The sequence below is a fragment of the Aphelocoma coerulescens genome, chromosome 12 (genome assembly GCF_041296385.1).
Source record: "Aphelocoma coerulescens isolate FSJ_1873_10779 chromosome 12, UR_Acoe_1.0, whole genome shotgun sequence".
Taxonomy (NCBI): Eukaryota; Metazoa; Chordata; class Aves; order Passeriformes; family Corvidae; genus Aphelocoma; species Aphelocoma coerulescens.
The window spans coordinates 1,205,090-1,228,734 of record NC_091026.1 but is presented as its reverse complement, the minus strand read 5'-3'; the positions used below and the strand labels follow the sequence as shown (position 1 = coordinate 1,228,734).

At 48.0% G+C, this 23,645-nt stretch overlaps 1 protein-coding gene across 5 annotated transcripts in view; it reads left to right on the top strand.

Annotated features, from left to right (window-relative positions):
- FBLN2 (fibulin 2) overlaps positions 1-23,645 on the top strand; it is a 95,141-nt gene that overhangs the window by 6,147 nt on the left and 65,349 nt on the right. For 2 of the 5 annotated variants that reach the window (XM_069027882.1, XM_069027884.1), the window contains exon 2: positions 20,332-21,783. In XM_069027882.1, coding sequence (XP_068883983.1) covers positions 20,457-21,783 — 1,327 coding nt within the window. In that variant the 5' untranslated portion in view covers positions 20,332-20,456. Of the gene's footprint in view, positions 1-5,095; positions 5,243-10,063; positions 10,176-20,331; positions 21,784-23,645 lie in introns of those variants that run through there. The other 3 variants (XM_069027881.1, XM_069027885.1, XM_069027883.1) reach the window with 3 other exon arrangements.

Here is a 23,645-nt window from a genome sequence, read left to right as displayed (position 1 = left end):
CTCTTTCTTTCCTGAAGTGAATCGGGGGGACCTGAAGGAGCTGGGCTGGTGTGCCACACCACAGGCTGCTGGGGGCACCTCAGCAGCACAGCCCAGGGCAGGGACTGGCACCAGGGCTGTCACAGCCCACAGGGGTCATTAGTGAAGAGAACTTCTTGGATTGAGCTGCTGTGCCAGGCCTGTGGAGGCTAATTTTTACTTATTCAGTTTTCAGAACCAGAACACTTACATTTGGTAGCACGTCACGTTCTCCTAATCTAATCTGCCTCCTGCATGGAGCTCTGTCATACAGTCAATACAACATCCAGCCTGATGATCCTGAAGTATGATCTTGGGTATGATTAATGTATAAAATATGGTTGGCCATTTGGAAAGGATATCATGAGATACAGAGCAGATTGATTTGAGGGCTTTACCCCTCAGTTCTGGGCTGGTAAGTGGAGTAAATGGCTCTGCTCAGGGGAACATACATTTGCCTTGAGAGCAAAACCAAAAATGCAGTCTGCTTTCTGACATGCTGCTTGGTTCCTGGCAGGGCTGCCTGCATATCCAGGAGGATATGTCCTGTGGAAAGTGTGTGTAATAATTCAGAGCTTTTGTAAAATGCAGATGTTAACACAAGAGTGCACGATAAGCAATCTCTCCTCACTTTTATTAAGATGTTTGCATTCTTCTCGAGGTGTTGACATAGCACACTATACCCTGGGGTGCTGCAAGTGTCTGAATATTTAGGATGTGTAAAAGAACAAGAACATTTAATAATGTCTCTCCAGTCTGGGCAAACAGGTTAACTTGAGTGCATCACTTCTACTCCCGCATTTAAATAGACTGAAGTAAGATGCTGGTAATCAAGAAGGAAACTCACTGGGGTATACTTAAACTTACTAAAATCTCTCTTTCTTCAACGATTAAAAAAGGAAATCAGCACTTTATGATGTTTGCCATGAAGATGAAGCATATGTCTAGAGCAGACAGCTCATGTATTTAATTCTTGGTGACATTTCTGTAGTTTGGGGTCGCTTGTCTCTGAGCATATAAACAGCACTGGTTGTGTGTTTGTGCAGTGCTGGGCATTGTGGCACTCTAGCATGCAGCTGAAGTCCCACGTGCTGCCACAGTTGGGGGGTGTCTTTGCACTGGGAAAACTCCCACTAACTGGGAATTGGAACTCCATAATTGTGCTGGATCTAGATGATGTTTAGGTCCCTTCCAACCCAAACCATTCTGTGAAAACGGGCAGTGAAGCGTGTCAGGCAAGCGTCTGTGTGTTTCAAATAATCTCCACTGGGTTCAAAATGAAATGTTTCCATTTGGTTTTTAGCCTGCTTTTCGAAAACTCATTTAAAGAGCCTAAATAACATCTGCCACCAGGAATGTTTGGGCCTGGACAAAGGACACGACACTCGGGTTGGTGATGAGGGTGGCTGCAGAGCTGGGTGTCCCCAGGAGCAGAGCCTGGGGTTGCTGTAATAACACAAATAACAACTTCTAGTTTTTCCTCAATGCTGTTTTTTCCTGGTGGGTAAATTAGGCAGGTCTTGTTTCCTCATTAAAAAGAAAAGCTAAGTCAAAGAAGAAAAATGCTTTCTGCAAAATATCCTGTTTTCATCTTTATTTTATTAACAGCTTTTAAGTTGTAGTCATCCATCTGACCTGCCTCCTGTCCCCTCCCCTCCTTATTGACACTGATATTAGAAGTATGGGAAAACTTAGACTGTTGGCAAAATGGGTGGAAAATCAAATGTTTAATGTTTTGCTTGAACATTTTGTGGTTTCTCCTGAAATTCTTCGTCTGAAACAAAGGATGTTCTTTGTTCTTTATTGGGAGGCTTGCTTTTTACTTGAAAAAAAATGCAATGTCATTTTGGATTGCAGAAGTTTCTACAGAAATGACATAAGTTCTCTACAAAAACATTTTTTAAGACCTGGAAAAAAAGGAGACAGCTACAAACTGCAAGAAAAAAATTGACTGGTTTGATGTTTTTTGGCATATTCTTACAAATACATTCAGAATCAAAATGTTAGTGATTTGGAAAAATCTTGAAATAGAGTAATTTCACATGACCCCCTCTTGGAAGCTACTAGGTTTTGCATTCTTTGTTCCAACACAATTCCCACTGAAGAAATACTTCAAAAAACAAGATTATGGATTCTTGTAAAAAATGTCATTCCTTGCTTTTTGGGTACTGCGCTAAGTTGTGTTTATGCCTCTTAATCTTACCCTGATTTATATGATCAAAACAAAGCAGTCATGGATTTGTTTGGAGTCTGGAAAGGATGTGAACAGAGCCACGAGACAGGCGGTGGCTGCCCGATGGAACTGGCAGGCCCTGGGTGCCCAGCTCCTGCAGCTCGGTGGGGGGGTGCTGGGGGGGCCCTTGGGCACCCCATCCCCTGGGCACCCCATCCCCTGGCCCCTGGGCCCCCCATCCCCTGGGCACCCCATCCCCTGGGCACCCCATCCCCTGGCCCCTGGGCCCCCCATCCCCTGGGCACCCCATCCCCTGGGCTCCCCATCCCCTGGGCCCCCCATCCCCTGGGCACCCCATCCCCTGGGCTCCCCATCCCCTGGGCCCCCCATCCCCTGGGCACCCCATCCCCTGGGCTCCCCATCCCCTGGGCCCCCCATCCCCTGGGCTCCCCATCCCCTGGGCCCCCCATCCCCTGGCCCCTGGGCCCCCCATCCCCTGGGCACCCCATCCCCTGGGCACCCCATTCCCTGGCCCCTGGGCACCCCATTCCCTGGTCCCATGAGGGCTCCCTGGCCCTCCGCACCAGTGGGCACAAAGGCCTGGGAGCAAGCAGGGAGGAGGATGGGGTGATGGTGGTGATCTGAAGTGGGAAGGAAAAAGAGAGGGCTTTGGGATGATGTGGGTGAAAGGACTTGGTGGTCACCACCTCCTGCCCTTCCAGGCAGGCTGGCTGCCACTGCCAGGCTGTGCTGTTAAATAGCTGGTGCTTGTCACTCCATGAGTATTCCTTTGTTATTTCAGAATTGCTGAGACACTTAACTGGCTGTCCATTAGCTGCCTTAGAGAAAAATAAGATTTGATTAATCATCATTTCAGCAAATTATAGCCTGTTCTACAGGCTAATGAAATTAAGCAGCGGAGAGCTGGCTCCCTGCAGGGAGCTGTGTCCTGCCCTGGCTGTGCAGCCCCTGCCTGGCCTCACCTGGAGGGCTTGGGGGGCACAGAAATCGGGGTCACCCACACGAGTCAGGGATGGGGCACCTGGACTACCAAAGTGATGAGGTGAGGACCACGGAGTGCTGCTGGAGTGCAGTGGAGGTGGTGCTGGGGCTGGCAGAGGTGCAAGTTGTGGATTCCTTACAGCGAGACCCTGGCACAGGGTGCCCAGAGCAGCTGGGGCTGCCCCTGGATCCCTGGCAGTGCCCAAGGCCAGGCTGGACTCTGGGGCTTGGAGCAGCCTGGGATGGTGGAAGGTGTCCCTGCCCATGGCAGGGGTGGGATTTAATGAGCTTTAAGGTCTCTTCCAACTCAAACCATTCTATGATTCCTAACCTTTGAGGTCACCTCACTTCCTTTTTGTTCCTTTTTTTTGTAAGCAATTGTCATTATAACCAATCAAGATCAAATTTCTGAGCTGAGATGTTGAATTTATCCTTGAAGGATATATATTTCTCTCTGCAATAGTCCATTACATTATTCCAGGTTTTACCTTACCCACATGCTAATTTCAAACATAACTGGGTTTAGTAAATTATGCAACAGGGAAGACAGACCTCTCACCTTTGCTTTAGAATAAAGGTCAAGAGTTTGAAGACAGGAAAGCTCAAAGATGCAGAACGCAGTTGTTAGAAATCCCACACAAGGTATTTGTAGGTGTTAAATACCAGGGCAACAATTTAAAAAGCAGGTTCCTTACATGAAATTGCTTTGCTGCCTTCCGGCCAAGAGTTGAAGTTCCCCCAAAGGTTTTCTGTTTTCTACCATCTTTTTGTCTTCTTCTTTCCTTCTCCAAGATCCCTGACTGTTTCTTCCCTTTAATCTCTTTTAGGGGCCCTCTCTTGGTTGATTAAAAGCAGCTCTATCTGCTCCCCTCATCTGCCCAGGGCTGTGGGAGAAAGTAACAGAGACCTCCCATCTCCTTGCCAAATGGGGCTCCCTCAGCCTCCCTGACTCCATTTAGCAGTGATAGGGTCATTGACAATGTTGACATTGGGATTACATGGAATTTGCTTTCACAAAAGTTGGGGAATAGCACAACCATTGTCAGTGTGCACTTTACCCTTTCCAAGACCAAACATTCAGGAAACGTCTGTACCAGGCTGGTGCTGGTTGTTACCACCTGGGTTTGTGCACAGCATTCAGGACCTGCATGTGGGGCTGGACGAGCAGGAGTGACAGGATTTCAGGACTATCCTCCCTCTTTCTCCTCTGCACCTTCTCTGGTGCATTCGTCTTTGGCAGCTTCACAACAGGTTTAACTCTTCCCTGTGCAGAATTTAGGGAGAAGAGGCATTTCCTTCTTCTCTCAAGTGTAGTGTTCTTGTCAAGCGTGATGACAACTGCAAATTCAAACCAGAACTAGATTAATAACAACAGAAGAATATTAACAGAAGAGTTAATTGACAAAGTTTAGAGGCTTGATTTGTTAATAGCTTAGCTGATGGCAACACTGGAGAGGAACAGATGGGACTCTTCCAGCCCAACTTCATCACCAAAGATCCCAGACCAGATGCTCAGGGCTTTGCTGGGTCTTGAGGGGCCTCACCAGAGCTGTCTCGGTGAAGAACCTTGGCTTTGGCCATGGGGATGGTGGTGGCCCTCAGCAGGGAGAGCTGGCCCCTCTGTGTTGGGGCTGCGGTCCCTTCTGCACCAGGCACCCAGGGGAAGGGAGAGAAGGGCCTCAGCAGCCCCCTGAATCCCCCCTGGGGTCTGGTAGGGGGAAATGAGCTATTTTAGGGCCCCATTGGGGTGGAGGAGGCAGCCCCAGCGCTGCCCTGGCTGTACCTGGGTCAGGCAGCCCTAGGCTCAGCTTTGAAATGTGAAGCAGCTTCCTTAAGCATTGCAGGGGGTAAAAAGTGAATTAACCATATCATAGGCACATGGTACTTCCCTGCTCAGATTACACTACAAAATCTGGGCAGTTCCTCAGATAGAGCTGGGAAAGGGGATTTGGGAGTGTGAGCAGCACTTGGAGCAGAGCACAGCTGACATGGCTGGGAACAAAAGGTGACAGGAGAACTCGCCACATCTGCATTGCTGCTCGTACACAGGTCAGCAGAAATCTTTCCTAACTGGACATTTGTTGCAAATTTGCTGGGAGAAGCGTAAAATAACTTTGTTTGAGTGCTGGCTTTGCTTCGTGCCTTGTGTTCTGCTAGTTGCAAAGATTTTATCTGGCTGGGTTTCACTTTGATTTTTGTACTTTGTTTTCCAGATTTACTTTTTAACTGTTCTTTGGGCTCTAAAGCTGTTGTTAAATATCTCCAGTTTGATGCAGTGTAAAGACTTAAGTAGAGAGGGCGGGTTTGCTTTGTTAGTTAAGGCTGCTAAAGCTGGGTCTTTGCTGCTCGTGGACAAAGCTTTTTGCTTTTTTGCAAAATGCTCCATAAGCAACACATGTGTTTGTGCTATTAGTCAGATCTTCACGGGCTTTTTTTCTGTTTCCTCCTCAAAGTGAGCTTCTTACAAAAACAATTATTTTTAATGCCGCTTCTGGCCTTTTGACTGGGAATTCAAAGTTTTACCTCACAGGCTGGAGCGAAAGTTAGGTTTGTTTTTGTTAATGTAAGTCAAGGAGTAGCAATGATTCACTGTGACAGGCTGAATGTGAGCCATATGAACCGAGCTGCACAGGCATAAAGGAGGACTGTGCTGCAAAATATCTCCCAGTAATTTAGATTTTGACACACTTACCCCTTCTCAAGTTGCATTTCCCCGTCTCCTCACACTCCTGCCCTTCCCCCACCATCCAGGATCTGATGTGATGGAAAAATATAGGCATTGTCTCTGGGATTAGGAATGGCTGGGCTAGAAGTGCTTTGCTTCTGCGGGTTTTATTATAGCAGTGTGAGAGCTTCCCAAGGAGATGGTAGTAATTGTATTCGCTTAGGGACAGGGTCTGAAATGACGACTTTCTGGGCCGGAATAGCGGAGTTCTGAGCTGGCTGCCGCTGTCCCTGGCAGCGTGGCGGGGCGGTGTGCTGGTTTGTGTCCCAGGGATGGTGCGGGGTGGGTTCCTGCTCCAAGGAGCGGGGGTTGCGTGGATGTGCTGGAGCCCAGCTCGCACAGCCCGCGGGGCCCGGGCTGCGTGTCCCGGAGCGCTGCCGGCCCGGGAGATGCCGGGCACGGGGCCACTGTGTCCCGCTCTTGGGGCACGATTCCACAGTGCCGGTTTTTTCCAATTAAGCACTACTGGTTTCTTTTGTGCGTGTTTTGGGATTTTTGCTGTAGATCTCTTTTCCCCCTCCTCGTTATTCTGTGGTTTTCTCTATGAATGGCAAGTGAAGGCTGTTTCAGCGTTGACTCAGATGATACAAACACATAGCAGGGCTCTACGTCCAGCGTTTTTATTGATTCAGTGTCTCAGCATTGGGCTGTAGAAAGGAACAGCAAATGGCAGTTCATTTCTGGCTGGGGTTTCTTTCCAGTAAGTGAAAGGCAGAGCGTGGAGCTGTGGTGAGTGTGGAAAGTGTAACATCTATAAAATAAGACATGCTTTAATGGCTCTTAAACTTGAAGACTGAATTCTGTTCTTTTAGGAAGTGTATCCTGCAGATACAACAGACACACGCCGGGGGAAAGGAGAACAGAATTTGGTGTTGCAGGGAGTCTGTTACAAACCAGTGGCCCACTCCGAGCCTCCCTCTCCCTGAAGTTATTCCAAAGGATCCTGCTGGAGGTGGGGATAAAGCCAGACATTGAGGTTTCATTGTGACCCACCTCTGCTGTTTAATGTCAAATGTGAAGTTTTTAAAGCAAACCAAAAATAATACATTGGATACTATTTTTAAGGCAAAACCCCAGCAAAATGTCTGTCATCAGGTTCCAAATAGTTCCTTGCTTAACTTTAACAATGAGCTATCCATTATATGGTCTTAATTTATGGAATGTTAAACAGTTTCTGGCATTACTGTGCCCCTGCAGGAAGAACAGATGGTACTTTTGAATGAGTTTTGCTATGGGATAAAATGTTCCAGGTCTTCAACAGATCATATCTATCTGTAAGAAAGGAATAGCATTTGTGTAAAGTAAACAAGATAAAGTCAAACAACTCAAAATCTTCTACTGAAGGAAGAACAGTGCCTCTAGGCTGAGGTGGCAGTACAGATTGGAAGGGAATGTGGAAAGGTACTGCTTAATATTATTTTAAAGGTGAACATTTGATGAAACATCCCAAAGAGGAAATCACATTTATCAGGCCTCAGGAGGCAGTGGTCAGTATGTGAGGTGGTCAGCATGTACTGACAGTGGCCTGTGTACAGCAAGAGTGCATTACATCTATAATTGGATAGATGGCCTATGGCTTCATCGTGCCTCCACACATTGAAGTCCTGTCTTGATTTATTTATAGAGCTTTGGCTCTCTGAGAAGAGCATGGAAACAATGAAAACCCAGATCCTGACAGTCCTTACCGTTGCCCATGTATAATGTGGCCACCCCCACGTTACTGAGAGGAACATCTCCATCAGGATGCACATCCTGCACCCTTCGCAGAAGTTTGTCTTGTAAGTGAAGCAGAGTTTTGAGAAGTTGCGCCACTTTCCTTCTCCATTTTTATGGATGATCAGGAACTGCTAGATTGATAGAATCCATCCAGTCCATTTTTTTTTCAGGATTCTGATGGGATTCTTCCCCATTCTCCAAGGGAATGATTGCTTTCTCCTCCCTGGCCACTACTGTGGTCCACATTTGGTGAAGGAAGCACCAGTTTATTTGTGCTTCTTAAAATTGAAATTTTGTTCATATTGCCCATAGAGTTCTTTGCACAGTGGAAAATCACAGACTCTTCAGCTTTATCTACCCCAAAATAAGGTAATTAATCATGTAAAGTCGCTGTGTGGTGCATAGTTGTGGACTTCCCATCCCTGGAAGTGTCAGAGGCCAGGCTGGACGGGGCTTGGAGCAGCCTGGGATAGAGGAAGGTGTCCCTGCCCATGGCAGGGGGTTGCTCTGGCTGATCTTTAAGGTCCTTTCCAGCCCAAACCAGTCTGGAATTCTATGGTAAAGCACACAGCAAAGGGACAATCCATCAATCCCAAACGGTTTATAAGGGATATTAATGGCCCTCTGAAGTCTTGCCCACCCCTCCACTGATTGTAGAGAATCTCATCAGCGAGGTGACTTCTAGAAAACGGATGTTAAACTGCACCTGTGATCTTCTGAGAATTTAAACTCACAGACCTCTTTGTTCTGTTCCTGCTCTTTGTTGTTTGGATGCCCAAGGCCGTGGTGTCAGCCACTCGCTTTTAGAATGGAGCCTACAAATTCGATGTACTTCGTATTACTGAAATCCAGGGAAAACCTTGTCTGTCCCAGCCTGCAGCTCAGTCAGCTGGGAGTGCACGTCTGACTGGGCTGCCAGAGTGTTTCAGTCACGGCGGGGTGAGGCAGGGCTGTGGCACAGGAAGGCTCTCTGCAGGTGCCCCTTGCTGCCCAGCCGGGCTCAGGGCAGGGCTCAGGAGCGCTGGCAGGGGAGGGAGGGGAGCCTGCAAATACCTCCCATTGCACTGCCTTTGCTTTCCTTGGTGGGGCTTTTCTTTTACTTGTATTGTTTTAAATACCAAATGTTCTGTGCTCTTGGGAGACTTTATTTCCTTTCTCATGTTAGTAACTTTCCATCTTAATTTTCCTTCTCAGTCATGTGCTGGACTGTGCATAGCTAATGTGGAAGGAGGGACTGCAACCTCATTCTTCTTCTGTTGTACTAATTATTTATTTTCCCTTGTATTAATTACCTTTACACTTACAGGATTTCCTCAGCTGGAAAATAAAGCAGTTTCCTTCCCTTCCAGAAGATCACTGACCAAAACATAAATACGTATTTTAATGTGCCAACACCAAACAAATTGTCCATACCAGTGAAGAGACCACTTTAGGTGGAGTATTGTTTGCTGTGATGAAAATCAGATTGAATTTACTGTTTGGTCAGTGTGTTCAACAAAACCAAGATGATGTTAAAGGAAAAGAAGTATTCTTGTTTAAATTATGTGCATGTCTATAAGGTAACATATAAAGTTACTCAATCAGCATTTTCTGTTAATGCAGTATCATCTGGATTGCTGGGATTTCTATTTTGAATGTTCCACCTGTAGTTGCAAGTGGTCATGGGTTTAGTTGTATTTGGTGATGATCAGTAACTTAAAACATTCAAGAGTATGGGTTGCACATTTACCCAGCAGATCACAGTAACTTTCTGTGGTATTAGAAAATGTAATGTATAATTTACAAAATAAACAAGAGTTGCTTTTCTAATCTCGTTCTGGTTTGTAGAGTGAATATGGTACAGAACCACAAATTGTTATGAACACAAGAACTGCATGTGTGCATCTGAGGGCAGAAGCTGTCTCAGTGCATTTGGACACTCAGCAAACTATCACTGAGTATGCCAGCTTGGGGTTCTGCACAGAAACAGAAAAAAACAGCTCTCCTGTCTCCAGGAAATTATTCTGCAAATTAAGGTTACCCCTTGGACAATTTGGATCTGGTCCATGCCAAAGGAAGGAAGTCAAGATCCAGGATTCCAGATCTACTGCAGGCAGAAGTGTTGTGCACCTTCCTTAGACAGCAAAAGGATGCCAGGGATTGCAAGAAATGTGTGTATTTACATGTTTCTTTATCTGTTTATGTTGAAAATCTTCAGCAAGAATTAATACTAGATATTTTGCTTGTAGCAACCACTCACTTCATTTTATAATGGCCTCTAAATAGCTTCAAAACTACTTCAGCTTGGTTCTAAATAAATTTACTGCCTGTAAGAGAACAGGTCTTACCACTGAAGAAGTGAACCAGACATGTGCTGTGATACCTCCTCTGGAACACGTCTCTGGATTCCAGTCTGCAGTGAGTGGGGTGGCATTCCTGGCCTTGGCATCTCCTGAAGGATGAACAGGGCTCCCAGCGCTCTCCATCCGATCCCCTCTGGCACATCCCCAGGCTGCAGGAGCTCAGCATCTCCCTGAGCCAGCAGGGCAGCATCAGGGGCAGGTACAGCGGGTGGAGAAGGTCGCAGGCAGTGTGTGTGTGTGTGCTGGGGGCGTGGGACCCTGCCCTGTGCCATCACCCTGAGGACTTGTGCCCCCCCAGTGAGGCACAGCACAGTTCAGATTCCAAACCTGGGAGTCAGGCAGCAACTCTGCACTCCTGGGCAATTCTTTACAGCCTTTGGGCGTCTGTGAAGGATAAACCCGAGGTGGAGGGTGGGAGGTGGTGCAAGTGGGACTTGTGTTAGCTCCACCTGGCACTGTCGTTGTTTCTGCACGATGGGCTCTGAGCTGGAACAGCAGAGCAGGCTCCTTTCCTTTTCAGTTTGGTATCCAGCAAACCAAATTAATTCCATTATCTTTTATGGAAAGTTTGTGCAGGAACACTTTGGATTGATGGATTACATCTGTGGCTGCTGACTGATTAGCAGCATGATAGATGCAGCTTCATTTACAGGGATTTGCTTTCATTCATGAGGAAAAATTGAAGGTTTCTTTCCAGCACATTTTTTGCATTAAAACTGTTCAAAGTGCTCAACAAATGGTAGGCTTTGATTTCCATTTGTTTAATGCCTGTGGTAATTAACATTTCTATGAGAACATTTTAACCAAGTGTTCTAGTTTTTCCTCCATTAAAATAATAATTTTTTGCTTTAGCTAAAGAATTTAATTAGTATATATAATACCCCTGATACAGGCTTTCTTTTGTCATCATATGAGAGGAAACTGTTCCCAAGGAATGATCACTGCTGCTTTTTCTGGATTTTATTAATTTATAATTGGTAATATGCCTCGTGGTACATCCAGTCCATACTCCAGATATGCTCTTGTCTGCACTCCATGGAGGAGAGAAGGTACGTGCATGAGTGCTGAAAGAAATCTGAGTTCCTTTTCTTCAGACCAAGGATACATGGGCAGATGCTCAACCAGATTAATTAACTGGGCATTTTTCAGTGCAAAGTTGCAAGACTGGATCCTTAACCCAGCCTGCTTTTTTGGAGCTGGTTTTTAAATCCTGTCTCCTTCATGGCTTATAGAAAACCCTAGGGTTGGGAATGAGGAAGAGAGGCTGAGCAGCAGCAGAGCAAAGGAGATGACTGCTCGTGATCCTGGTTCCTTTTCCTGTTGGGAGATGATCCCACACCATGGACGTGTCCATGGATCTTCTGTGCAGGTTCAGGCACAGACTGGCTCTGGCAGGAGAGGTTCTGTGCAGCCTGCCCTGCAGTGAAACTCAAAAGATTTTTGTTCAGGCTTACCTCAGGTAGGTCTTAGAGGCAGAAGGAGTGGTCAGGACAGTTGTTTCTTCTTGCACTGCTCCTTCTTGTCCCTTCCTCTCACTCTGCCCAGATTAGAGCACAGCAAACTCTCAGGGTCACAGTCAAGAGCAGGACTGGGATTATGCCAGCAGTAATAATGTGCTCAGGACTGCACGGTGGGCTGAAAATTTTGTAAATGACAAATTCTGGGAACACGTACTGTAACCGAGAAAATGCAATCCCGGTGACTCGAGACAAATATTCCCTTGAAGTGAGAGATGGAGGTGAAAATGAGAGCAGTGATGCCTCTGAAACCTGAAAGAAGTGATATCCCAAGTGATGGATAACTTTGAGCCAGCATTTTATCTACAGGAAGTTAAGAGTCTTCCTTCTCCAGTTTCCCCCCAGCATTTCCCCTGAGGAACAGCACAGAGAATGCTGTCTGTCTGTGAAACCAAGACAGGGGTGTCCTGTTGTTTATGTTGGGGCAGAGCACAGGCAGGGAGTGGCTGTGCAGAGTTCACCTGCTGTCACACAGCCTCGCTAGGTGCCTGTGCAGCTGGGGCACCACAAGATGTATTTTCTCAGCTGTGGAGCAGAGCTTGGCTAAAGGAGTTGGTTTGTTGCTACACTTGGTTGCTGAGAGCACATTTATTCTCTTGAGGGACAGATCTGGATGCTGTTGAGTCACGGAGCAGAAGAGTTTGATCTTGGGTCCTTGTGGGACTGCTACATTGTGAGAAACCATTGTGCCTTTTGAGTGGCATGTGTCAAGATTCACAAGCTCCTCCTGCTGACTGTAGGCAGCAGCTGTGTGTGGTGTGGGGCAGAAGAGGTACGTGGACAGAGCTGTCGTGGAGAAACTGGGAACCAAGTTAGCAGGATACTATAAAATGTTCACTACTGTACGTGTTCCTCTCTTCACACCAACGGCGAGACTTTCACCATTAATCATGATAGTGACGCAAAGTCAGGACCCAGTTACTGAAAAATTATTTGCTACAAACTTACTGTACTGACATTTTGTTTTGACACTCGTTTGGAATTAGTTGGCAGACTGAAGCAAACCCCTCTGAGTTTCTCAGGAGTCTCAAATCCAGTTCTTCAGTCCTGAGGCTGAAGCTCAGGCGATGGAGGAAGGAAGCACTGCTCCTCTGGCTGGGAGCAGGGCTGCCTCACAGGTACGCTGTCGAAAACTGCCTGGCAGCTCCCTTCAGCCTTCCCTGTATGAAAACTGTTGTTAATTATTTCCAAATTGCCACATGGCAGCGCACAGGGCAGGAAAGGCCACTTGCTAAGCTGTCAGTGAAATAGTAGGCTTTCTTTTGCCTAATTTATATTTTAGATGGGGGTGGGGAAATTCTTAGTTTGAACTGCTCTGAAAGAGCTGCCTGAAATAGGTAGGGAGTGCCCAGGTGTTCCAACCAACACCTTTCCCAACAGAAGGTCTGTGTTGCTGTCACTGCTCAGGGCAGCAGGGCTCAAAGTGCATAATAGAAGACTGGATTACAAAAAAGAAACAAACCCAAAACTTAAATCTGCTGCTTACAGAGAGTTCCAAGTAGCACCAGAGTTCTTTCATGGAGGAAAGAAGAAATGGGGAGAGGGGATCACAGAGGGAGTGGGAATGCCATCTCAGGTTTTGCATGCCACTGTCCCTGAGGCTGCAGCAGCCCTGCAAATGGGAGCTCTGTGAAACAGTGGGAAGGGGCAGGGGGCTGGAGCATCCTGGAGGAAGATTAGAGAATGGAAGCAGAGAGAGAGAGAAATCTAATCCGGGACCTTGAAAAGATATATTTGAGGGGCACGGTTATGAGATTGTGCAGGGGTGTGCTGTGCTTGAGTTACTTTTGGTGGAAAATGGTAAATATCTAAATAATGAGGAACTCATGAAAACTAGGGATTTGTTCCTCCTGAGAGGGAAGAGAGGAGCACAGCTCTTGAAAAAATGAGAAAAAAATTCTTTCTTTCACTGATCAGAGCAGCCTCCAGTACTGACAGTGCTCACCTGAGCCCAGAGCCCATGGCTGGTGCTGGCTCCTGGGCAGGGCTCCTGGGAGCTGTGCTGCCCCATCTTGAGGCTCTCCACATGTGTCCGGCTGCTCAAGGTGCTGTGGAGCTCAGGGACCTGCCTGCTGCCAAAAGAGCTCTCTCTGTGCAAATTAGTTCATAACTTATGAGCTTTGACAAGTTTTTGTTGGCTGTGCCTTGGGAAACATTTTTGAGTGGCTGTTGCTGAGTTTGCTTTAATCTTTCCCCAGATTTCTTTGGCTGGTGTGGAAATAGCTGGATTATTTAATTGTGTTTTTGAGGAGTATATATAGTCACCTGAAACTTGGTGATGTAAAAAGAAGAGGAAAAAAAAAGTGCATCAATAGCAAACACGTTTATTTTCACTGCAGTGTAAGAGTTTGGCTCCTTCTCCAGCAGAGCTGTGACCCTGGCCCAGCTGCCAGGAGCCTCCTGTGCATTGTCGGGAGAGGAACCCGGCCCTGGCCAGTTTGTCAGGGACCCCTTGGCAGAGCTCTGGGGCCATCCCTGCTGCTCTGGTCCCTGCACAGCGCCGTGCTGAGCTCTCCGTGTCCCATGTGAGCCCTTCCTCTCCGGCTCCTCGCCAGCCGCTGTGCTCCCACTGAGTCACTTTGGATCTGCTGCACCGGCGACTCCCAATGACACAGAATTTCACTCCTCTGGAATCCAAGTACCTGCCCTGTTGTTTTGGGCTGGGCTGGGGTGAAGGGGAGCACTGGCACACCAGACCTAAGACATGATTCTCCCCTCCCCGGCTCTGTCATTCCCTTGGAAAAAGGCTGCCTTCACTCTCCGGGACTTCAAAAACGCCTTCAAACGCTGCATATTCTGAAGAATAAGTCCCAGAGCTGCCTGGTCACTTCTGTTAATGCTTGGCTACTTGAGCTGAAATACCTCGGGTGATGCTTTTCCATTACTGCAGCGTGTCAGGTTCCTGTTTGGATTTGAGCGTGGGGAATGTCCTGGAAAGCTTCTGGAGCATCTCTGCCCGGGGGCGCTTCTGCTGGGAAGGGAGTTCTTATCGGAGTGGCTCTCGGGAGACTGCATGAGTTTTGATCCCATCCTGCTCAATTCTTGTTTGTCCCGCTCTTGAGTTCGCTGTTGAATTAAGTAAAAATCCTCCAGACTCCCAAATGTCCATTTTTAAAAGCTTTTCCATGAAAAGGGGGTTAATGATAACTGATTTCTTATTGAAAATAAAGCTGAGGAAAACTGCCTGCAAAAGATATGACCCCTGAACACGGGCTTGTTTAGCCAAGAACCAGAGCATTGACAATTCCAGAGCGCTTTACTTTCGATAACAAAAAGCAGCTCGTGTGATTGGGATTTAGCTTGGGGTTTCTCCTACCCCTCTGCTCCTTCTGCCCAACGCAGGTGCCCCGAATGGGAAGGGTTCAGCTCCGAGTCCATTAATGAGCAGGCAGAGATGACGGGCCCTGGGCACTGAATGGGGCATAGGAGCAGCGGAGGAAACGCTTCTCCCTTTCCATTCATCCTGCCGGCGAACAGCACTGCAGTTCCCTCTGCGAGGAGAGCAGCAAGCCCTGCCAGCAGCAAGCCCTTCCAGCGCCTGGTGAGATCACAAGTTTCCGGATTGAGAGGGTGTGAAAGGAAGATCTAATCCACGGGCTGGCACAGCCCAGGCAGGAGTTGCTGGGCTTAAGGGGTTTTTTCCTGGTTTTCATACCGGATTCAAATACTCTCACAAATTTCCATTTTCTCTTGCATTTAAAAGGGATTGTTTTAAAATTGTTATTTCCTTCCGTCCCCTCCCTTCTTCCTCCCGCAGTCTAAACTGTGACCGCAGGCAGCGAGGAGCTGCTGGCAGCTGCAGCAGCCCAGAGCTCTGGCTGGGAGAGGTGTGAAAATGCACGGACTGGGGAGATGCATTCCCCCTGCTCTTCGGGATGCGTGTGCTCATGTGCTTCTGCCTCCTGCCCTGCTCTCTGCGGGGCTTTCACCACTCTGAGAAGAGATTCAACATCACCAAAAGATTCACCAGCACAGAGCAGGGCTGTGTTCGGTCCCAGGTCGTGTACAGCTTGAACCTGGAGGGCCAGTTTCAGCTGGCTGGCACTGGGAAACCAGGAGAATCGTTCATGGCAGCTCTGTGGGCTGATGAACTTGCTCTGTGCTCGGGTGGCAAGTGCCAGCCCTGCACTGGCTTTCCCCCAGCTTGTTTCTTTGTGTGTCTGAAACTTGGGTGTGGATTCATGGGCAAGCTCAGGGGCTGCTCCCAGTTACACCAGGCTGGCATCTGGCCCTGCTCACTCTTCCAAAGTAGAAGATACAGATCAAGCCAGCATTTCTGTTATTGTCATCCTCAAAAATGGACTGAGAGGTGGGACAGAGAAAAGAACTGTTCCATCTAAACCTCTTCACAGGGATCTGCACCTGGTGAAATCACAGGTACATCTTCAAGGGTGGAAGTCAGTGGGTTCTCCTGCAGGGCACTGGATTTATTCTCTTTTCTGCTCTTTGTTTGTCAGTGGCTGCCTCTTTTTGTTCGGTGAACATTTGACAGAATGCCGTTGCTCCTGTGGCATCTCTCCCACATGTGCACACCTTCTGCATGTTTCTGGAGCAACCCTCACACAGAGAGGTTGTGTTGTGTGAAACCTTTGAAGGAGAGTGCCTCCTGTCACCTCTGCCTACCTAGAATAAGCTTTCTGGTTCAGCACTGAAATGAAACCATCTGGAAAAAGAATCTCCCAATAAAACGCTCCTCTTAATTTAAAGAAGTTGCACATTTAAAATGTGTAGATCTTCTGTGGGAACACACTGGTTTCATCAACATTTTCGAGTAATACGACTGAACAATTTTAATCAAGTCAACATTCTTCCTTTTGGTTTTATGTTATGGCTTTGATTGAAGTAAATCACTTTGAGTATATTGTTTTGCAAAAATGTCAGAATTTATAACTTTTTGGCCCCAAACTGAATTGAAATAAGCATCTTGAAATCTTGTTTTATTCCTCTGCCAGGAGACAGGAATATGATGTTTTTCAGCCAGGACTAGTTATAATTTTGATGGCTGCTGCTGTTAGCCTTGGATGTCCCATCACACAGATACTGGGTTCATCTGCTTTCCTTTTCCATGAAAATGTGTGCCTGCAGCTCATTCTTATTGGGACTCTTTTTAAAGCTGGTTTTCCATAAGGTGTCTTTACTTTGCCTTTCCTCGGAATAGTTTTCAAATAAGGAATCAGGGCACAAGGAACGACAGTGCTCTGACCATCTGCTGTTCACTGCTGGTTTACCTCACATGTTTGCTTGGGTAGAGTTTGAGGGACTCAGTCCAGTCCAGAGCATCGTCCCTCCCTTGCATGGGCACTCCTGCTTGCTCAGGAGGTGTTTTGAGCACAGGAATAGCAACAACTTCTTAAATAATGGCCCAGTAAAACCCAGTAAAGCCAACAGGGTTGGCCCTTGAACCAAAGGAGAGCGGGATATTCAGGTTAGGAAATTCCACAATGGACATGAATGGAGTTCTCCTGGGCCATGAAGCAGTGCATGAGGGCTGGCACGGGTGGCACATGGTTGCCTTGCTGTAGAGCTCTGTAAAGCTTTCAACAGAGCCTTTGAAAGACTTCTATTTGAGGCATGCAGGGCTTAATTTGTCACCCAACAAACAGCAAAAGTCAGTGACGTTGGTAAGGGTGGGTGAAGGGCACTGGGGAGAGTACAAAGAACCAATTCTCATTTTAGTGCAGCCCTTGTGTATTGCCCCAGTTGTGTAAAAGGACACTGAGGGAAGCATTAAAATAGCTAATGGAAACAAATCCTTGCAATAACATCTGCTGGTATTGAACTCCCCTGTCCTACAGAGATAGTGTATTTCTTTTACTCTCTTGGGTCAGACACCTTTATTTACAGCTCCAGCTTTTGATGCCGTTCCCAAGTAATGAGCTGCTGTCTCCAGAGCATCGTTGCAGTGTTGGGGAAGGGCACGGATCCAGAGGCGGGGCACATCAGCTGCGGGGGCTGGCAGGAGCACAACTCTCAGCTTGCAGGGATGGGGGCTCAGTGGGGCTCAGCAGCCGTGTCTGTGCTTCACTCAGAGATGGTTTTCTCTGTGTCTAAAGCAGAGGCTGTTTCTTTGATATGCGAGTTTATGGGTTCGGGAGAGTGATGGGTGTGGGGAACAGATGGAGAAAGCACAGGGAAACGCAGTGGGTTAAAGGAATAAAAAGATACTTTTGTTGGAGTCATTACACCAGAAACAAGGAGCCTCTGATGAAGGAAAGTAAGCCTGAGGAAAGGGAAGGTTGTGGTGTCATTCATGGAGGAAGGGTTTATAAGGATTTCAGCCTTGTCAGTTCAGCTTGAAAACCCAGATGTCGAGGAATGTGGAAATGGTGGGAAGAGAAAGGCACGGGGGGACTGAGCAGGGCAGGGAGCAGAAGGTGTGAGAGGCAGGGACAGGGCTGGCCATGAGCTCTCTGGGCTCTCCGTGGGCGAGAGGCAAGGGAGCAAGGATGGGAACAGAGGAGGAACTGGCGGTGACCTGGACAAGCAAACAAACCCTTGGATGGAAAGGGGTGTGGGTGAGGGGGCCAGGAGGTGACAGCACAGGGGAGGGCCACCGAGCAGCTCCTTTCACAAGAGCGGGACTGTCCTGTGATAAACCCTCAGCTGTCCTTGAACGTGTAAGATATCACTGACTCTCTGCCTCCTGCTTCAGCATAGGGATCAGTGGAGTTTCTTGTTGGGAGTTGGAACTTGTGCCTGTGGAGTTTTGGGGAACCTGAATGCCTGAGCAGGGCAGCCAGCCACTGCTCCTGGGGTGTCCTGCTGCCTCGGCCCCTTCCCTGGAGCTGTGCCCCAGCAGGGCAGCACAGGCTGGCTGGGCTCAGGGGTGACACACACGAGCTCATCCCTTACCTGTCCCACAGGTGATGCTGGGCTCTGCTTGGTGCACACCGAGGCTGCCAGACCTGTGCCTCTGGCACCCAGGTGGCCCGTGGGGTGCTGGGGCTCTCTGGGAAGCCTGATGTGGAAAAGGGAAGATGGGCCAGGGCAGAGCTGAGCTCAGCTGCCTCCCCGTGGGGTTTGCCCAGGGGACACACATGCACTGAAGCAGTAAAGCCAGGAGGTACCATGGGAGGGGATGTGGCAAAATCCTGCTGTGAGACCCTTACAGAAGGTATCTGTAGTTGTCCTCCCCGTCATTATCTCCCAGCTAAAGTAATGTAACAATAACAAATTTGGATTACCTGGAAAAGCTGCTGAAAGCAGGATAAATTATTAATTCCCAGGCTGCGTTCTGAAGGATTAATTTCAGCACCACATATTGAAAATTCTCTTTCATGAGAAATAGCCTGGTTTTGAGAGCAGTTCTGAAAAAGTGACGATTCTTCCAAGCCACTCTATTGCATTTTCTGACAATTTTATTTTTCCTTCAAACACTCTCCCTTAGCACACTCAGCTAATACACTCAAATTAGCAGTGGTAAGCCTACGTTTGTAAGAATTCTATCTCTGCACAACGTCCTGAAGGAATTGGGATTCCAGGGCAGAACTGTGGAAATTCTGAGCACAGTTTGTCCGTATCTTATCGGAACAGGCACGCTTTTCCCACGGCCTGGCTGCTTGCCAGAGCGACCGAGCAGACGTGGTGGAAGCCCCCTCTGAATGGGAGAAGTAATCTTTCTGAATGGGTTTTCTGGCACAATTCCTGTTGCGTGTGTGGTTTATTGTTCTGGGTGATGTGACTGTATTTTACCCCCTAGATAAATGTTTTAGGGTCGTTGGTTTTTTTGATGAGGGGTGGGGTCCTGGGAAAATAATCAGATTGCTGGTTCTGTAAAATTCTATAGGCAAATTGTTTTCCTGTTGTAAGTGGTTTTCCATGTTAATTATGTAACTTTTTGAGGGTAATTTTGATAGAAAGGACAACGGCTGATTAACCCTTGAACTTTTCCACGCTCAAAGGGCTTGGCAATTAAAAAGAAAACCTTTTCCTCTTCTTCAGGGCATTTTAACAAAGTGTTACTATGCCAATTCACGTATGTATATATGTATATTGTGTATTCATACTGTAGTAATGCACTAAAAAGTACTGCTGGGGTTGCCAAAACTAAAAGAAGTGGTTGCCAGTGGTGGCACATCCTCAGTTGTTGTAGATGTCCTCAGTGAAGCTGGAGTTGATCCCTCTGTGCACCACAGTCCTGCTGTGGAGCTGTGCCAGCCTCTGTGAGCGGAGGATCCAGCCCTCAATATGTATTACAGGATAGTTAATGCGATGTGTAACCGCAAAGTAACCGCAATACACAAAGAAGTTCTATTTTAGCACTGCTGGAGCAAAGAAATAACTGCTAATGCTGAAGACTGAAGTGCAAAAGATTGCTCAGTGGGGGAAGGAGGCAGGAAAAAATGAGTATTTTGAGTTAACATGTGTACAGACAAATTCTCACGTCCCAAGGCTAAGTTTTGTCTATAAAAATTCCTTAAGATTTGAGTCTTTGTAATTAAAACATAAAGAATAATTATCTTAAGCTCATATCTGCAGAGGAAGAACTGTGTATTTACTTATTATCTGCCAAAAAATCTTTTTAGCTGGAAAGACTAACAAAAAGGCATTGAAGTATAAGGAAGGGCCTTCTTTTTATTGAAATATATATGTTTTGTCAACAGATTCAAAACAGAACAGTCACAACCATTTTTTTCTTCCTTTCTTTTTCAAAATAGGGGTGGGAGAAGCATCCAACTCCAAACTTAGCGCCTATAATGCTTGGAAGACATTATGATTAATTTTTGTCCTTAGGTTTCCAGATGTTGGATGTTGTCCCAACTTTTAAAGACCTCTAATGTTTAACAGGATATGTGCTGAGTGTAGTCTTTGTAACAGAGTTTTCTTTCATAACTCTAGGATCTATGAGAAAAGGTAACTCAGGAAACCACTGCAGATTCGGAGCTGAACCCCCAGCCTTCTAGGAAAGCAGCCAAGGTTGAACGTGCGAGGTTGGACCGGAGCCGTGTTCCCTTGGGAGGACGATGGCCAGGGCCCGGAGCTGGCAGCAGAGCCCTTGGAATGCCCTGCTCCTGGTGCTGCTGTGCTCGGGCAGCTGCCGGGCGCAGAGGGACTGCACGGGCGCCGAGTGCCAGCCCCTGGAGAACTGCATCGAGGACGTGCTGGAGCCCGGCGAGTGCTGCGCCACGTGCCTGCAGCACGGCTGCACCTGCGAGGGCTACCAGTACTACGACTGCGTCAACGTGGGCTTCGTCAACGGCAAGGTGCCCGAGGGACAGTCCTACTTCGTGGACTTCGGCAGCACGGAGTGCTCGTGCCCCAAGGGAGGGGGCAAGATCAGCTGCCAGTTCATGCTGTGCCCAGAGCTGCCCCCGAACTGCATCGACGCGGTGGTGCCGGCGGATGGGTGTCCCCAGTGCGGCCGCATCGGCTGCCTGCACGAGGGCCACAAGTACGTGGCGGGGCACACCTTCCACATGCCCCCCTGCAAGGTCTGCCACTGCCCCAACGCCGGCGGGGAGCTGATGTGCTACCAGCTGCCAGACTGTGACACGTTCGCCTTGAACACGGCCAGCCCGGGGGACGCCGAGGACGGCGAGCCCGAGAGGCACTACGACGATCCCTACAGCTACGACCAGGAGGCCTCCGAAGGAGACAACACCCAGGTGGAGTCTCCAAAAAAGTACAGGAGTTACTCGTCCGTGGAGCACGAGAGCCTCAGCCAGGAGCAGGGTGAGGACTATGACTACCTCGCGTCCAGCATGGCTCCCTCGGCGCTGGCCCTGGCTGACGCCTACACCGAGGGCACGGCGGCGCCCGGCACCACCGCGCTGCCCAGGGGCCCCTCCGAGGTCCGCAGTGCCACGGAGCGCAGCGAGAGGAGGAGGCTGCCCCGCACCACGGCGGCCTCCCTCCAGCAGGTGACACGCAAGGAGGCAGCAGCCACCACCAGGGCTCCTCCGCAGCACACCACGGCCACCACCGAGACACCCCAGCGCCTGGAGGAGCTGGAGAGGAGACCGAAAGGGAACAAAGAGAGGCATGAGCAAGAAAGAGCCCCCCACTCCAAAACGAAAAAGCATGCCAGGAAGGAAGAGCCAGAGAACAGTATGTATCAGGACTTGAAAGAGGTGAACTTTACAGAGCCGAGCTGGGCAAGATCATCCCATGAAACCCTCGAGGGGAACGATTTCCCCAAGGTGAAGTTCAGTGCAACAACCTCTCCGCCTGTTGCTCTCAAGGAAGACCGTAGCCAGTCCTCCCCAAAGCAGTCCCAGACGCTGTATCGTTACCATCCCGAGGAGGACGGGGACCCCAACTCCATCCACGCTAACCCCAGGCTGCCAGAAGGTAAGAGCTGCTCCCAGTGTAGGTGTCTGGAGAACTCTCACTCACAGTAACGTTGGTGCACATCCTCTGGTGTGTTGTTCTTACTGCTGCACGTGGCCATGGAATCAAGCAAACCACCCCCAACCTTCTTCCATCCCTTCAGGAGGTGGTTTGTGTTTCATTTCACAGAACAGGTACCATTTCACTGTTGCCCACTTTGCTGTGATTTCACAGACAGTGGTTGGGGTTTTCTGGCATTTTAGCTTTATTTCAGATGATGATTTATTAAACTCTGGCATTTTTCTTCAATTACTTGCTTTTAACTTCTGTTGTGATGTTCAAGAAACATCTTCCTCTGCATAGAAGGATTTAATTAGTTATCTCCAGTTACCAACTCAGTAATCACATTTGTAGCTTTTGTCTTCTTCTGGGAAGGAAGTGAAACAGTTGTGCTTTCACTTTCTAAATAAAAATATTTAGACCACTTGTAGTATTTATCCCATGATTGAAAGCCTGTCTAAGCTCATTAGTTCAAGAACTCGAGAGATACACCCAAATACCCCTGAGGACTAGTAGGGAGAAAAAGGACTGTCTCTTGCTTTGTGTTTTCTTGGGGCTGGAAGTTTATGATGTTTATGATCAACTGTGGCATGTATATGTATTTCCTCCCTGCCTCTGGATTCCTCTTGACATCTGCAGGGAATGTTGATTATATGCTTTATGCAGTGCTCATTACTGTAATGAATGCAAACTTTGTCGCTGTAAATTAGCACACATACAGCTCGTACTTCCAATTCATTTTTCATCAAATCAAGAGCAATACCTCCTCTTTCAAGATGCGGCACAAAATGTTCTCACGAGACTCAGCTGGAGGATGCTTGCAGAGAATACTGATTAGTCCCTAGGCAGTGGCATTTCTCCTGTGCTGTGTAGGTAGCCCTTAAACATCTTGAGCTGTCCAGTCCATCTCCTGGAGAAGGTTAAGGCAGATGGGAGGAGGAGAGCAGGCTGGGAGCTGAGACTCTAAGTCCCAACACAAGCAGCACCTCGTGACTGTTCAAACAGAAGGTGTGCCAGGTCCATGGATGGAGATGGCAGCTTTTTCCTTTTCCTTTGACTTCCCTTTATTTGTTCCAGCCTACCTCAAAATCTGAACTGAGCCATGCACCAAGGCTGTGTATGATACATGGGCCTGAGTTAGGACTGACACACAATGACCTGTTTCCTGGTGCCACATTAAAAAAGATGTATTTTTAAAATTAAATTGCCTTTTCTTTTTCTTTCAAAAAGGAAAGATGGGTGGAGCACTCTGAAATTTTCAATGAGAGGGTTTAAGAAAGTCTGTTGCCATGAAAGCATTCAACAGCAGAGCTAAGTACTGCATTTCAGAGTCTGCTTGGGTGATTTCCAGTCTGTGATTCCTGGGAACTGCTTGGCTGAGACAGGTCTGGTTGGGGGCTGGATTAGGTTGAGGTGCCTGGAGCAAAATGTGATGGATGGCATGTCAGGCATGAATTGTTCAGCTGACAGAAGCAGGCTTGGCGATCACTGGGTGCCATTTTCCCCTTAGCTGACATACCTATGATTTCCTTTAAATATTGCAGAAGTAGAAATGAAAAATAAATGTCCCTCGGGAGTACAGGACTCTCTGACTGGCCGTCGATGCTGCAGCTCTGAGGCTGCTGCTTCCCTGCCCCACAGAGCTGCTGCATGTTTTGGGAGCCAGCACCAGTGCCACCACCCACAGTCACTGACCAGTGGGACCTGGCCAGGCAGCCCCTGATCTGCCCCACCATTCCCATCAGGAATATTGGTGGAAGATCTGTATGGAACTAAGAGCCCTCTCCAGAAAGGAGGGATCTCTCTTGCCATGGCTAGCACCA